This window comes from Halichoeres trimaculatus, unplaced genomic scaffold (assembly GCF_033239565.1).
Source record: "Halichoeres trimaculatus isolate MK-OKI-2021-1 unplaced genomic scaffold, fHalTri1.1 fHalTri1_scaffold_1, whole genome shotgun sequence".
In the NCBI taxonomy this organism is placed as follows: Eukaryota; Metazoa; Chordata; class Actinopteri; order Labriformes; family Labridae; genus Halichoeres; species Halichoeres trimaculatus.
In genome coordinates, this window is record NW_027437179.1 from 25437018 (window position 1) to 25452655 (window position 15638).

At 40.8% G+C, this 15638-nt stretch overlaps 2 protein-coding genes across 2 annotated transcripts; both read left to right on the top strand.

Annotated features, from left to right (window-relative positions):
- Nucleotides 1-329: 329 nt before the first annotated feature.
- Nucleotides 330-5218, top strand: cdkn1a (cyclin dependent kinase inhibitor 1A). Its single transcript, XM_074671868.1, has 3 exons — nucleotides 330-634; nucleotides 3030-3486; nucleotides 3578-5218. Exons 2-3 carry the CDS (start codon nucleotides 3039-3041, stop codon nucleotides 3631-3633), a joined length of 504 nt encoding a protein of 167 aa, XP_074527969.1. The 5' UTR covers nucleotides 330-634; nucleotides 3030-3038; the 3' UTR covers nucleotides 3634-5218.
- A 2803-nt stretch (nucleotides 5219-8021) lies between these two features.
- Nucleotides 8022-14931, top strand: tmcc2 (transmembrane and coiled-coil domain family 2). Its single transcript, XM_074677711.1, has 5 exons — nucleotides 8022-8286; nucleotides 10379-10780; nucleotides 11002-11621; nucleotides 11920-12055; nucleotides 13763-14931. The coding sequence occupies exons 1-5, from the start codon at nucleotides 8284-8286 to the stop codon at nucleotides 14060-14062; spliced, it is 1461 nt and encodes a 486-aa protein (XP_074533812.1). The 5' UTR covers nucleotides 8022-8283; the 3' UTR covers nucleotides 14063-14931.
- The last annotated feature ends 707 nt before the right edge of the window (nucleotides 14932-15638 follow it).

The window sequence follows — 15638 nt, forward strand, 5'->3', positions numbered from 1 at the left end:
ACAAGATATTCAAATTTCCTCTTAAAAGCAGTAGGTTTTTGAGGAATTTTGACTGCTTTTCATCATTATCTTTTACATTTTGAAGTGAGATGTTTCTGGATTATATCTAGAAACACGGGTTGTACATCTCTCAACTAAGTTTGAGTGTTAGTTGAATCAGACAAAGGCTGAGAAAAGTGCTCTCGAGGAAGTTTCACTCAGCTTAAGTTAAAAAAAAAAGTGCTTCCGGATACTGTTCAGTCGCTCGTCGCTCTGACATGCGCACTGAGAGTCAGAGTGCTGGCTGCCGCTGTACTGGAATTTCCTCCTGGATACTACAGAGCCAACTCTTCACGTGCACTCGTGTGTTTACCGGGCTGAATCCACGTGTGTTGGTCGGCAGAGCCCGCCTCTACACGGGTGAGGAGAGTACCCTCCCACCCGAGTTCATAAAACTTTAGCCGCTGTCTGTGATTGAGGACACTTGGAGAAGTTACCAAGGAGGTTGTCATACATTTAAGCGATTGCCTCTGAAAAAGTCGGGAGAGGTTATTTTGAGTTAACTGAACAACTGAAATATCACAGAGAAGCTGTTAAAGGATTTCTTCCTTCATATTTAAAAAAAATCTGAACTGAACTGCAGGAAACTTGAAAGGTAAGCAAAACGGCTCTTAACTGTTTGTCTGAATGATTTAGGTAACTGGTGTTGTAAATTGTGTCTTGTATTAGGCCGACTTTACAAGCAACCAGTACGATGGATGTCCACTTAATTACATGAATAACCTAAGAGGCAGAGTAAGTCTGCTTGAATGTAGCGTATGGTCGGTTCAATTAAACAAAAAACAATTGTGTATGAACTTTTCAGTCTCCATTTAACATACGAATTCTAGAGTTGTGGAACTTTGCCCTACTCGTTTTTAAGTTAAGTGTAACCTTGTCCGTAAGACTGGAGCAAAATTGTCGAAAAAACATCCAGGCTTCGTGTCTGAGTTATTTCGGAGTGTGTTTTTGGACGGTGAGGGAGGTCGTTTCAGCTCCAGTGACAGCCCAGTGTCGCTCTTTGACACGGGCTCCAGCCTCACGTGGAGCTGTGTAGTGAACTGGGCAGGGTCTCTGGGCTCTTCTATCCCTCCTCCGCCGGCTGGGAACCGGTGAATCCACTGCACATGTCTGCATGACTCGCTTCCCGCCACAGGCTTGAATCAATCTTCGCTCCTTTCCACGCCCCGCCCCGTCATTCGTCTGACTTTATATCTCGCGAGAGGATAACGGGAGTATAGGAAGAGTTATTGGGGGGTGCTGCTGCAAAGAATTTGTTTCTCTTTAATTCTTTGTTCTTTTAAGGAAATTTAAACCATAAAATTATTTTGTTTAGTTTGTTTGGTTAAGTTTGATTCAATTTTGAGTAAATTTACCTGACTTGACCCCAGGACCTCCACAGTTATATAACAGTGGGAGGGGAGAGGTCAGGGTGGCACATGATTCAAACTTGCTCTTGAAAATTATGCAATTTACTGCACTGATTCTATCCAGTTAAAAGATTAATTGATGTATTAAAAGTTAAGAACTTGCACCATGTTAATTAGTAGTAGACATAGTAATTTTCATGTCGATCAATTTGTCATTATACTGACACATACTTACTGAAAAGATTCAGTTTCTATACTTTTTTAAACCTTTTTTTATTTTTTTATTTTTTTTAGAGAAGTGTTGATTTGTTTCATTATTTTTTTCAAGGAGATCTTTCCTTTTCATTTTTTGTTCTGTTTCCGTGTTTTGTTAAAATGAAAATGAATGGGCTTCCTGGAATTCTTGGAGAAATGTCACATCATTCCACCTCAGGCCTTTGTGTGTGTGTGTGTGTGTGTGTGTGTGTGTGTGTGTGTGTGTGTGTGTGTGTGTGTGTGTGTGTGTGTGTGTGTGTGTGTGTGTGTGTGTGTGTGTCTCTACTTAGCTGTTGGTCCAGGCCACAGCCCAGTCTACTGAGGAAGCGTGACATGTTCGACCAGTATTCCAACCCTCTGTAAATTTTGAATGACAAAATTGTGAAAAAATCTGAACAGTATTTTTTTTTTCTTTTGCCCTTACTAAAGTTTTTGATAAATGTTATTGGATTTTGTTTGAGCTATAGAAAAAAAAGGACATACACTTTGCCTTTCTCGAAGCTGAACTGTTATGCTGGGCTGGGAATGGTTCCTCTTGATTGTTCCCTTACATGACAGCCCTTCCTGCTCCACAGTAATGGCTCATTATTCTTCAGAGATACAGATGTTTCCTTCCTTTGGTTACTTGGATAACATTGCTTTGGCCATTAAATCCTTCACATAATCTGCACATGAGTGCAGTGTGAAAACGTAAATGCAGAAAAATAACATCTGCACATTCTGTCTGAGCTTCATTCTCAACTCTTTAATTCTTCCAAGTGCCGCTATGGCGCTGTCTGATGTTAGACAGTCAGTTGTCGACATCTAGTGGTGACTTTCAGTGCCTGCAGTGCCTAAAAGCTCTGCGAAGGACTTGCCCTCGCATGTCTGTGTAAGATTATGTCCAGGCATGTACCAGTGATTCACGCAGGAGGGCTCAGTGAGTCACTAGCTGTCTGCTGTCTTATAAAGAGCTCCTCAGTATCACCAGACTGAGATGCTCTGCAGTTTACAGGGTGCGGATTTGAACCACTATCAGAGTTATGGTGAGGCTGGTTTTTTACTGTTAAAATTGAAGATTGGGGAAATAACTTTTAAATTTGTGAAGGGTTTTTATTGTTACTTTACAAACATTTTTCTTTTTGTTTTTTTTTAAAGTCTTTAATAATTATCTCTATTTCTGTTCTTATTTTTTTATTTTTTGGTGCCTTTGTAAAACTCTGTGCTGCATGCTTAAAATTTGATTATACTGATGACTAAAAATTTGTCAGCTATTAAATCATATTAATTTTTTTGTCAAGATTTTCAAAGTTATCTTTAGCCCTGCTGGGATTGGAGGAGCTCAGCTGATCACTGTTGACGTCCAGCTTTTTGTAACTAAGTTCTGTTTTGCTATTTTTTCTGCAGTGTCGAATTATGGCTGCTCACAACCGGACCCTAAGCTCCCTGGGAAATGGCCCAGCTCGCCGGGTGCTGTTTGGCCCTGTCGACCGTGAGCAGCTCCAGGCGGAGTACCATGCTGCCCTTCGGAAAGACCTAGAGGAGGCTTCACGGCGCTGGGGCTTCGACTTCCTCTCAGATACGCCTCTGGAAAGCAGTGATTTCCAGTGGGAGGGAGTTCCAGGCACCAAAGTGCCGCTGCTATACAGGTCCTGTATGCTTGATGTTGGACAGGCAGGAGGTCAGAGGGCAGTAAAGGCAGCTGTTTCATCCAAAGGAGGAAGGGTGGGGTCATCACAGAGTGGAAAGGAGAATGTCCCCCTTACGCCAGAGAGACATGCTGTGTTCAACCTGGAGAAACTTGAGAAAACGCCTGTGAAAAGAGAAAACACAGGGCTGAAGAGAAAGCAGACAAACATTACAGGTACAGTGTTAGATATCAGACATATAAAGAATGGGACTTTGATTTAACATGGTTTTGCAGAGGCTGATTTTCTTGTTCTTCATCCTTACAGATTTCTATCAGGCTAAAAGAAGAGTAGTTGGGATGCCGCGCAAATCCGGCGAGTGATTCTCTGCACAGTTTACTGTCAAGGTGCCAATATTCCAAAAGAACCACAATCACTCAGGAAAACCATGCTCTGCACAGACTATGCTGTCACTCATGAAGGGGTTCTGGGCCCAGAGAATCATCTGACAACACAAGGGACCTCAGCTACACATCATCACTCTGGTTAATTAGGGTACTGTATGAAATAGGGGGGGAGGGTGAGGGTGTCTTTCCCAGTGCTAAAACCAAGGGGACATTGGAGCTGAGAAGATTAAGAGTAATCTCTCAGATCAGTGGGTTTATACTCATTTGGATCATTGGGTTGCCAAAGTGTTGACAGACATTTCCTACTGTACATTCCACTGTCCTGAAAACACTGTCTCTGCAGAAAACTCCTGCAGTCAAGATACGGTGGACCAACACATCTCTGTACAGACTTGAAACATTTTTCACGTAAATTTAAATCATTCTGTCATACAGTTTATGGAAGAGAACCTGGGATAAAACTGCAGGATGGTTGAACTTGGTAGAAATATTTTTTTTTGCTAATCTGTCCAAATCCACTATTAGTTTCTACAATATTTTCTTATTGTGTGATAACAAGGGCTAGGAGTCATTTTTTACAAGCACTTACAGTGCAAACTGTCTTGTTTTATACTTTATATAATCACATGTACTGTTGTGTTTTCTTTACCATCATGTACTCAGAGGAAAATGCTTGAAGTTTTTTGTTATCATGTACATGCTGATGCTTTGCTTAGATCCTTCATGACAGAAGTGCCATCATGTCCTCTTACAGTCCCTCCATCTACTGTAAATCCATTCAGATCCCCCCTCTAAAAAAAAAAAGTCCAGACCAGACTCTGAGGTGTACACAGCACCAGGGAGTAAAGATTATCTATTGCACCGTGTGTAAAATTAAATCTTTAATCTAGATTCATGTATATATAGAAATATACCAGAGATTTATCTATAGAGTTTAATACAGGGCTGTTAAGTAGCATTATCATTTATAAAACATTGATTCAGCATTGCACAAACATCTGATAGGTGGTGTCAACAAAACCCCCAGTTTAAGGTACCTTTAAGGTGCTTTTTATGGTATTTCAAGATCCATAAACGACAATCAGAAGAAAGTGTTCTCAAGACGAAAGCTATTTTAGACTAAGCTAAATCAAAGCGCTTTATTTTTTGTCTGTTCAGACACAAGGTGCAATTATAACAGACTAGTTAATAATTTTTCACATAAGAAGACTGTTCTCGTGTGTCCACAACACTTGTTTTTGTTAGCATTCGCAAAACTTTGCTGCTACATGTGATCTTTATTGACAGCCAATAAGGTCACGGTTATGCGAATTCCTACAAACTGACGGTTTGGAAAGTTTGCCTTTGCAAACTCAACCTAAGCAACAGCATTATCCCAAAGGATGAATGCACTTCTGTTTATAGATGCTTGTGCATGTGTCTGTTATATTGTTTTCTGTTAAAAGCTACAAATGAAAATATCTATCCTTATTTATTGTGAGATACTACAGCTTGTGTTAATTTAGAATTTTGTTTTGTTTAAATTTGAGGATTAAAAATTCCAATAAAATTTCCAAGTGAATGTTTTTCTTTTTTTGTGGTCTTTGCTCTTTGTTATCCTTTCTTTTGTCAATGTAAGTTTGTGTGCTGGTGAATGAAAAATACAGTCTTGATGATAAAAAGGCATATTCTAGTTGCATGGGGTCACCTAACTTTATTAGAACTGAATCATCACTGAAAACATGCAAATGTGCAGTATTGAAACATATTTATAGTTATACAATGATGTATTAATATTAAACAAATACAATGTATTAAGGGGGCATTTCAACATTGTAAAACAAAAAGTAGTTCTGCAAGTTGTGAAAAAAATCGAAATATATTCTATTTCTGCTCCTAGGTACCACCACCACTCCCCAGGCAAATGAAATATCAAACAGTATAGAATAGAGTTATGTTACAGAAAAGAATATGGGTGAACCGATCATTGGGTGGTTTGTATTTTACATTAAAGCATTAAAAATGGTTCGATGGTTACAAGTCACAAGGGAAAACGTTCAACGTCAGATCTTGGTTTGGTTTAACCTTTAGCTAACCACCGGCTAACGTTCTTCTTTACGTGCTGTGTTGCTAGCTTCCACAGTCTATGGTTGCTAGGGAACAGTGGGTTTATGCTGCCCTCCACTGGGCTCTTTCAGGTAAGAACGTTTTTTTTAATATTTGTTGACTTTGCCAAATTCATCTCACATACAGTGCGCCTGTTTGCTGGTTTTGCGGTAAGGTTTGAAAGAAAGAGAAGTCTGAAACTGTCGTTGTATTATTATTTATAGTTTGTATAGTGTCATCATGAGCCTGGAGCTTTTATGAGCAAAAGGGTGTGACCAAAAGTTGAGCATCAAGGAATGCTGTAACCTCTGGTAGCAACAAACTTCTTAATCAACTGTGCAAATAAGAGATTTCCACAAGCTAAGCCAGCGATGTCTTGCAGACGGGGGTGTTGAAGCCGGAGCACCTGTTGCCTTTTGCCCCCTTTTTTTTTTTTTTTTTTTTTTTTACCTCATGGAGGCAAATGATATATTATATATCGACTCTGCAGTTGAGGCTTTCAAGTCACTGGAGATGTGGCGTTTGCAAATGGCCCAGTCATTTTGAAGGCTATGTGAAGTGAATAATGAGAACCTGTTTGCAGAAGCGAGCCGTTTGTGAATGACTTTGTTTTTGTTTACATTGTTCTAATGTGGATTAGAGTCAAGGAGCTGAGTTCCTGTTTGTAAAAGCAGTTCAGATGCACACACTCCAGGTAGGGGAGTACACTTTTTGCATTTGCATTTTTATCGAAGTTTTGGCCTATCCTTTTCACATTTTGTATAAAATATGTAAATTTTTTATTTACCTTTAAAAAAAATATATTTTATACATTTTTCCTGTATTGTTTAAATTTTCTTGTGTGTAAAATTTTACACTGAAATTTTCTTACATAGGTTATATGTAGTATGTGTAGTTTATATTGTGCCACAATTTTTTTAAGGAAAAGATCAAAGTAGGGATCTCGCTGTGGAAAAATGGCACCACCTATGGAATGTTAACATTGAAAACACAAGTCAAATGAAATCATAATCAATATTTCAGAATTATTCTCCACCAAAACAGTATTGGGTGTACCTCTGAATTATTCTAATCCAAATTGTGTTTTAACTGCTACAAGTGATTGTTTCTTTGATAAAAGCAGGTTTACTTGTTTACCCTTGGTTGATCTCTAAAAAATAGATTTAACACTGAGCCAGTCTTTTGAACAGCTCTTTGAAAAGAAAGGCTTTTCATGATCTGGCTCCCTTCAAGGAGCCATAAATACCATCTCTAGAACATAAAGCTGGATATTACATACCAAAATAATCACCTGTTTGTATATAACATTCTTTGAGAGAAAAGTAATGGTGACCAGTTTTATTTTCTGGCTCAGTATGTAAAATTTCACTCACTGTTTTATTGGTGACATTTTGTGAAGACTCAGTTCACTTTCCTCATATTTAGCTTGTTTTTCTTTCAGTCACTGAAACAATGAGATTTAGAATTTGTATTTGGAGTTAGAGTTAGTTAAGATTTATCATTTAGATTTATATTTAGCATTTAGATATGGATTTGAGTTGAAATTTAGATTTAGAATAAACATTTAGATTTAGTATTTAGATGTAGATTAATTTTTAACAGGTATATAGGACATTCTGTTTTGCATGAACTTCAGTCTCAAATGAAAGACGAACAAGCTAAATGTGAGAAAAGTTAACAAAATCTTAACAAATGTCACCTCATAAACAGTGATTGAAATTTTACATTCGATGCCCCATACTCATACAACTGTGTGGTGGTCAGAAAGTGGAACATTATTTAAATCTTAAATTTAGTTACGTATTGTTAATTGCAGGATACACTTTTTTGAGTTTGGTAAAACTCTCTTCAAGTGGCTCACACAGCACACTTTTTCCTTCTCTTCTTTGAGGGAGAATTAAGAGAGTGAGTCACATCTCAAACAGACGATGTGTACTTTGGCATCACATCACTGCAGCCCCACATCATTGCACACTGGGTGTATGTTTGTATTGGGGGTGTTTCAGGGATGAAAGGCCTGGAGCAGGCCCTGCCACAGGCTTCGCTGTGTTCTCTCCCTCCCTCCCTCCCTCATGTGGTCTCAGCAGCACAGAGGCACCTGTACGCCTGCGCTAAGCTCTCCCATCCCCCCCGTCCATATCCCTCCATCATCTGTCCCTCAGCTCCCACATCCATTATAGGGCAGGACAGCTCGCATTTGCATTTAGACTGAAAGAGAGGGAGAGCGCGGGAGAGAGAGGTAGGAGAAACGAGGGGAGGCGGGGGAGCATAAAGGGACACAGAGGGGAGAGTGGAGAGAGGGAGAGAAATCAGAGCATCAGAGGAAGGGAGAGAGGGAGAGTGGGTGGCTGCAGATATCGATGGTATTAACAATGGAGCGTTAGGATCTAGTGAGGTGGTAGTCAGCCTTACAACGGCTGAGGGTAAAGATATTTGAGGAGGGGGCTCCTCCTCGGTGAGCACTAGGGGAGGAGGAGGAGGAGGAGGATGGGCCTCGTACACAGACTTGCAATGGCACTGCAAAAATTGGATTAAAGCAGTATGGTAACGTTTCTGTTTTAAACTTATCGCTGTGCAGCTTGTGTCTCATCCTCATGTGTTCACATCCACGCTTGTTGACATCCATCGGCCACCCATCATGTCACAGTGTGTCTCCCACGGAGTGAGGAAGGCACAGGTCTCCCTATCCCCTCCTCCACCTCCCACCCCCTGTACTCTTGTGTTTTTTATTTGCCATAGACATCTGTTATCTTCATCTCCATCGTAGCCCTTGTATTTCTCATCCGACCTCTTCAATCCTTTTGATTCATTACCGGACAATCAGCACAGCGTGCACCGTTACCTCTGAGCATCTGTGTTGTTTTTGTCGTCTGTTTTCACCCATATGCGAGGGATACCGCATCACCTCTTGGTCTGAACCGCGCTATTGCTTGTGTAGCTCCTTCGTAAGCATCCAGGAAATTATTAACCAGCGGATACTATAATCGTCATGTTTCCTCTCCACTATAATATGATTGTAACCCACATAGATTGAAAAAAGAAACATTGGCTACCTTGCTAAGCCGTGGTTGATTCATACTAGCCCTTGTGCTCTTTTCACTGTGTCACGCAAATAAAATGCATTTAAATCCTCGCGTAGTCCTGTCTGGGGAAATTGGAGCAGCATTATGAGATGTTTTGGTGTTGTGTGTGTGTCTAAGCTCAGATCTGCAGGTTGTGATTACACTCTTTTGACGTCAAGATGATGGGTCATTAACAATTTCCCCATCTGTCATGCTAAAGATAGGCTATAGATTATACTCTGACCAGGGGATCCCCTTCTGCATCAATAAGAGCAAGGGTGGAAGTTAAAAAGAGATGGCAACTGTAGCTGGCTTTGTAATGTGGAATAGAAAACAGACCTTGGGAAAGATCCCTGATGAAAACATCTACATCAGTTTTTGTCTTTTATGTCACAAGTATCTGTAATAGAAAGGTGGGCCAGAGTCAGCAGTTTAAGTGAATTGTAGCCTACATGTCTGAGCAGGGCAGGAAGCAAAGTTATGCATCACTTAATTAATGCATGATGGTCTTATTGTATACCTTCAGATTTCACTTACAATTCAATTATGGCCACTATTACCGGAGGTAGAACGTAACAGCAAGTCATCTTCAAAAGTTAAGTAGAGTAAGGCTTGAGTGTTCACTCTAACAAATGAGGCTCTTTGGGCTACATGGAGTCAAACTTTAAAAGGTGGGACAATCGATTCATCCAGAGTATCTTTACAATTTTTGCATAATCATAGCAATGGAGATTAGACATTTGGCAAGTATTTGCAGATTATCTTGCTATACTTGAACAACAAAAAGTTAACCACAAAACTTGACAGTTTTCTGTACAGGCACGTTCGACTAAGAGATATTGTCCTCAAATAGACACTTGGTTACAACCACTGGTTGTACGTCTATCAATAGGAACTCTGCACTGCGCCGTCATGCTTTTCCCATTGTGAGGTCCCTCACAAGGGGCAGCAGAACTGACCAAGTCTCACTTCTGCTTGCTAAATCCAAGTTTTGAACCAGAACTAGCATTACACCAGAATGCCAAAAATCTGTCAGACCACAGCAGAAAATATTGTGCCAGTTTAGTGACCCTAGTTTCTACTTGCCACATTTTCTTTCCACTGCTCATTTGGTAAAGAAAGCTTCAGGAGCCCTGCATTTGGCAACACAGCTGTGAATCAATAATTTTTTAATGTCATCACGAATAAAAACTCAACTTCTTAGACAAAGTAAGACTTGCACATGACTCACCATGAAAAATAACTGTATGTTAAAAAAAGGAACATGTATTTCGGTTTTAGTTTGACCCCTTTTCCATCTGTTGAATAGGAAGGGAGCAAGATTTTTGATCAAAGCTGGAATTAGTCAGTCTGGGAAAGACCAAATATTTTGGCTGCACAGACCGTGAACACAGGGTGTCCAGTCTAAAGTTATAAACAGTTGTAAGTAGGATGCAATAACCTTGCCTTTCACTCATCTGTATTTTCGCTAACTTAGTCTTGTTAATTAGATTTTAACTGAATTGTATTCCACTTGTATCTTGTAGTACTCTCTCCATCCCTAATCACCTCTCACTGCACTCTTGTTCCATCAGCTGGACAAGAGCGAGGTGGCAACTCTTGGCCTACCCCCTAACACCAGTCATGGAGGCTCTGATAGTAACATCAGTGCAGATGGAGCAGGGGCATCATCAGCAGCAGGGGTCACAGCAGGAGGTGCTGAGTGTTCGGGGGCCAGTGAGCCACAGCGAACGCGTGCCGCCCTGGAACACCTGCAGCAGAAGATCCTGAAGGTCACGGAGCAGATTCGTGTGGAGCAGGAGGCTCGAGATGACAACGTTGCAGAGTATCTGAAGTTGGCTCACAACGCAGACAAACAGCAGGCGTCACGGATCAAGCAGGTGTTTGAGAAGAAAAACCAGAAGTCAGCACAGTCCATCGCACACTTGCACAAGAAACTAGAGCACTACCACAAGAAACTAAAGGAAATAGAGCAGGTAGGTGTTGAGATACATTTAAATGTGTTGGCATTTTTATGTAGAGCTATGACGCGTAAAAGCCGATGAGTTTTATCTCTAAACCCTTATAAAAAATACACCGTCTTGTGTCTTAACTAATTTTCTTCAGCCCGTACCTTTGTCTGTCTCCTGAAGTTCTTGTCCTACCTTTGAGTTCATCAACACTTCTCTGCTATTTCATTTCTCCTCCTCCTCTACAGAATGGACCAGCCCGACAGCCCAAAGATGTCCTGCGGGACATGCAGCAAGGACTAAAGGACGTTGGGGCCAACGTACGTGCTGGAATAAGTGGTTTTGGAGGGGGAGTTGTTGAGGGGGTCAAAGGAGGAGTGTCTGCCCTAACTCATACTGCCGTGGTCTCCAAGCCCAGGGAGTTTGCCAGTCTCATCAGGAACAAGTTTGGAAGTGCAGATAACATTACTCAACTGAAGGACACACTTGAAGACGGAGTCGGGGGCCACTCTGAGGACACCCCTACACCTCGTGCCCTGAGTGGGAGTGCAACTCTGGTCTCTAGCCCAAAGTACGGCAGTGACGACGAGTGCTCCAGCGCCTCATCTGGCTCAGGCGCAGGTAGTAATTCAGGTGGGGCAGGAGGAGCAGGAGGAGGATTGTTAGGTCCAACCATGGGGAGTCCAAGGCTGGATGGGCACCACCACCACCACCACCACATGCACAGCTCTTGGGACTCTCTGCTTGAGAGCCTTCAGGAGATCAAAGCCAGCCAGGCACACATGGAGGACGCTATCGAGGACATGAAGGGCCAGCTGCAGAGTGACTACTCGTACATGACACAGTGCCTGCAAGAGGAGAGATACAGGTACTTGTCCAAAAAGCATCAATTTAAACAGAGAGGATGTTTTCACAAACGCTTAACATTGTGTCTAGAGAGGCCCAATATAAACCCAACAGAACATTAAAGGCAACAAACATAAAACAGACTTAAACCTCACACAGTCGCAGAAGCTTGATGTGTCAAGTCATCTCTGGGACAAAAGTTGGTGCCTGATAACCTGAGTCCCTGCCTCCTGTACTAGTCTTTAAGTAGTATTACAGTCACAAGTTTAAAGGTTTATTTTGACAATTTTTCCTCTTGTGTTTTTTTAATCTATGTTCAGGTATGAAAGGCTCGAGGAACAGCTGAATGATTTAACAGAGCTGCATCAAAATGAAATGACTAACCTTAAACAAGAACTCGCCAGTATGGAGGAAAAAGTTGCATACCAGTCCTATGAGCGTGCGAGAGACATTCAGGTAAAAATCTACTGCAACAACATTATAGACTTTCAAGACACCAGAAAACGGGGTTAAATAACAATGTCCAAGGGTTTTTATGTTATCCTGAATCATTTTGAATTTTTTTTGCATGCATAAGATGACATGAATAAGAAATAATAAAGGTCCTAATACAGATCCTTTGGGTACACTACATGTTACATTGCCAGTGTTTTAAGCACAACCATCAATTTGCACATACTGCTTTCTTAAACTCCTATTGCTAGTTAATCATTTCAGTGTCACCTTAAAAGCCAAAGTAAATCTTCTCCAAAACTATGGTTCTTCAGCTAACAAAAAATCATGATTGTCCATGTTTGATGCTTTGGAGAAGTCTGAAAAATATTGTTTGTAGCTGTCTGTTTTTTTTCTACAAGTTGTAAAAGTGTCACTTGGGTAGTTTTTTTTTGTATTTATGTGTATATATAAGATTTTTTTTCTTGTATATTTGATCTTGTAAATTATAAATGCTTGGGAGTGATGGTATTGAATAGTTTTAAAATGACAGTTACCACATAACCTATGAACATTAGACAGGTTTCAACAGAAACTATAAGGTACTGTCTACTCTGGTGAACCCAGTCACTCTGTTTTAATTTAAGCATTCAATGTTAAAGGTGTCATATGATGCTCCTTTTCTACAGTTTAATATGGATCATTGATGTCTTCATGAAATGGTAGTAACATGTTTTGGTTCAAAAAGCCAATGAATCAAGCTCAGCAGCATTGTTTCCAGGCTCTCATAGCCCCTCTGTTCAGAACGGTCTGATTTAGTGGGCGTGGCCTTCATATGTAAATGAGTCACTGCTGATACCGCCCCGCTCTTCCACGTCACTGGGAGCGGCGCCACAAGCTCCGAGTGCACAATGTTTAAAAAACAGCGAAGCTCGTTTACCGTAACATTACAGGCTAAAACAACAGGCTAACCACAGCTACAGCTAGCATCCTGAGGCTAACACAGAGACAGGGGGACACTAAGGAAAAGCTCTTACATCTGCTCCAAAGCACACAGCATTTAAAATACTCACATTTCCAAGGTCCCAGGTTTGTTGGCAGATGATTGGTAACGCCCCTGGATTCAGGACCAGTCTATTCGCTTGCCCTCTGTTGTACTGTCCAAAGATGGAAAAGCAGTCGACCGAGAAGTGACTAGCACATATATGCAGAGTTTTACTGGGTGTAGCTGGCAGCGGGGAGGGGGTTTGGGGGTATCTGCTCCGATGGAACAATCAGGTCAGACTTGCTCCTGATTGGTCAAAAAAGGGAACCGCTGACATCAGCAAATCCCCAAAATCCAAACAGCTCGTTTTAGGTCAGGATTTTACATTCACAAGCACTACTTAGTACAGGTTTTGTCATTAAATATCACATTTTGTGGGCTGAGGGGAAAGCCAAAGACCCACAAATTTCACTAAAAGACTTCCTAAAGTGATATTTGCATAATATGGGACTTTTAAGGGACAAATACGTGTTAAATGAGCACACAACTTCCCACTTGAAACTCTGAAAAGGGCACAGAAAAACAAATACAGACATCACCTGCAAAAACAGAGGCAAAAACTGATTTAGTTTTGGCAGAACTTTGGTAGATAGTTCACAAATTACAAGTGTCCCTGCTCTTTTATATGAGTTGTTGAGATAGTGAAAATCCCACCCTGATTTTTCTCTGTGTGTCTGTCCATTCAGGAAGCTGTGGAGTCATGTCTGACCCGCATCACTAAGCTGGAGCTGCAGCAGCAGCAGCAGCAGGTGGTCCAGTTGGAGGGAGTCGAGAACGCCAATGCACGAGCTCTTCTGGGCAAACTCATCAACGTCATCCTGGCGCTGATGGCAGTGCTTCTGGTGTTTGTCTCCACCTTGGCCAACTTCATCACCCCACTGATGAAGACACGTGCTCGGGTGGGCGCCACTGTCCTCCTGACCTTGCTGCTGTTCATTCTGTGGAAGCAGTGGGACTTTCTGGAGCCATGGCTGCTGCCCAGCTGAGCTCCTTGAGTGAGACTCCAGAGCAGAGAGGCTGCTTTCAACTCAGTCACCATTTCAGGATGCAGAGACTGAAATAGAATGAGGGCAAGTGCAGTTGTTCCCTTTGAGTGAGGAGGGGCATCTGAGGACAAAACATGGCACTTTTAGTTGAGGGAAGGGAAAGCTGGCACAGAGTGTTCAATGGTGTTTACATCGTTCCTCTGCTTGCCAAGAGACAAAGGACATCACCTCATCTCGCTAGTGATGATGAAAAATCATCGATTGCATTGCTGTCACCAAAAACTGAGTTTCTCTGAAGAAAACTTTGGACTGTCTTTTTCTAATTATTTATGATACGTGAATAAAAATGACTTGATGAACTTCTAATGCCGACCATGTTCGCTGTAACCTTCATGTTGAAGCTTTAGTATAATTAAGAGGAATTTTTTCATGAATGTCATGTGCTCATGCATGTCTCCATACGCGCACTAAATCTAGCAGGCATGAGTTAACATTTCATTAATGACAAAATGAATCTTTTATAGTTGGCATTTTGTTGACAGAATCATAGTGCAGATACATCGTTTCTCAGCTCAGTGTCATTTCCGGTTTGTTTCACATCCTGTTCTGGTGCTTTTAGATGCATTTCTCTCTTTTGTTCCTTAAACTTCATTGAAATATTTAAAATAAATACACTGATATCTGGAATATTTCATCCCAACATTAAATCTGTTGTATTCATAGAAACAACTTAAAACCATCATTGTAGAGCTACAACTATCCACAGTGTCAAATAAACAGGCATGTCAAACTGTATCAAAGTTTATATCCAGTTTGCAAAAAAAGCTGTTTTAATAAACAATGTAAGGAATAAATAATTTCATAAATTAGGATGACCTCAGTATCATGACTGATTTATTTGATGACACTCTGTCACCTGGTTTCAGGACTCTGACTTATGACCCCAGTATAATCTGTTGAAAGGAGTGAGTTTTGGTATTCAAGTTCATGAAAATCCCTTTTACCATCATGATTCTATACTTTAAAAAGCGCTGCAAAAATAGCGATATCGAATGGATGAAAACCCGTCCAACTGATATCTCATGAACCCTGTCATTAAGGCGGGGATGTCCCACACTTCTTCAGAAAGTGGCCATTACTGACATATTCTTGTTCTTTAAAAGTTAAACATGAATGCTCTATTAAATTTCTGAAAGTTTTCTCTGAGAAATTATGAACTAGGTAATATAAAAGATATTTGTGCTATCATCACAGGCTAACAAAATAATTCCAACTTAATGTTATGTCCTCAGATTTCTGCAGTGCAGTGTAAACATGAGCAAACTTGCTTCATCTCGAGGAAAAAGGTTCTCTATTAGGGGTCGGCTAAAAAAAAATACAGTACATCATGATTTAATCTCTGGCAGGGGGAAATCAGGGATTTAAAGACAATTCTTTTTTTGTTTTGTTTTTAAGACTATTTGACCCGTAAACCCCAAATATTTCACTTTTCCTTTGCACAACTTCAGCTGATTTTCTCTTTTGTCATAACTCTAATTTATACTTTTGTCCTCTTAGTCTTTGAACAGACGCACAA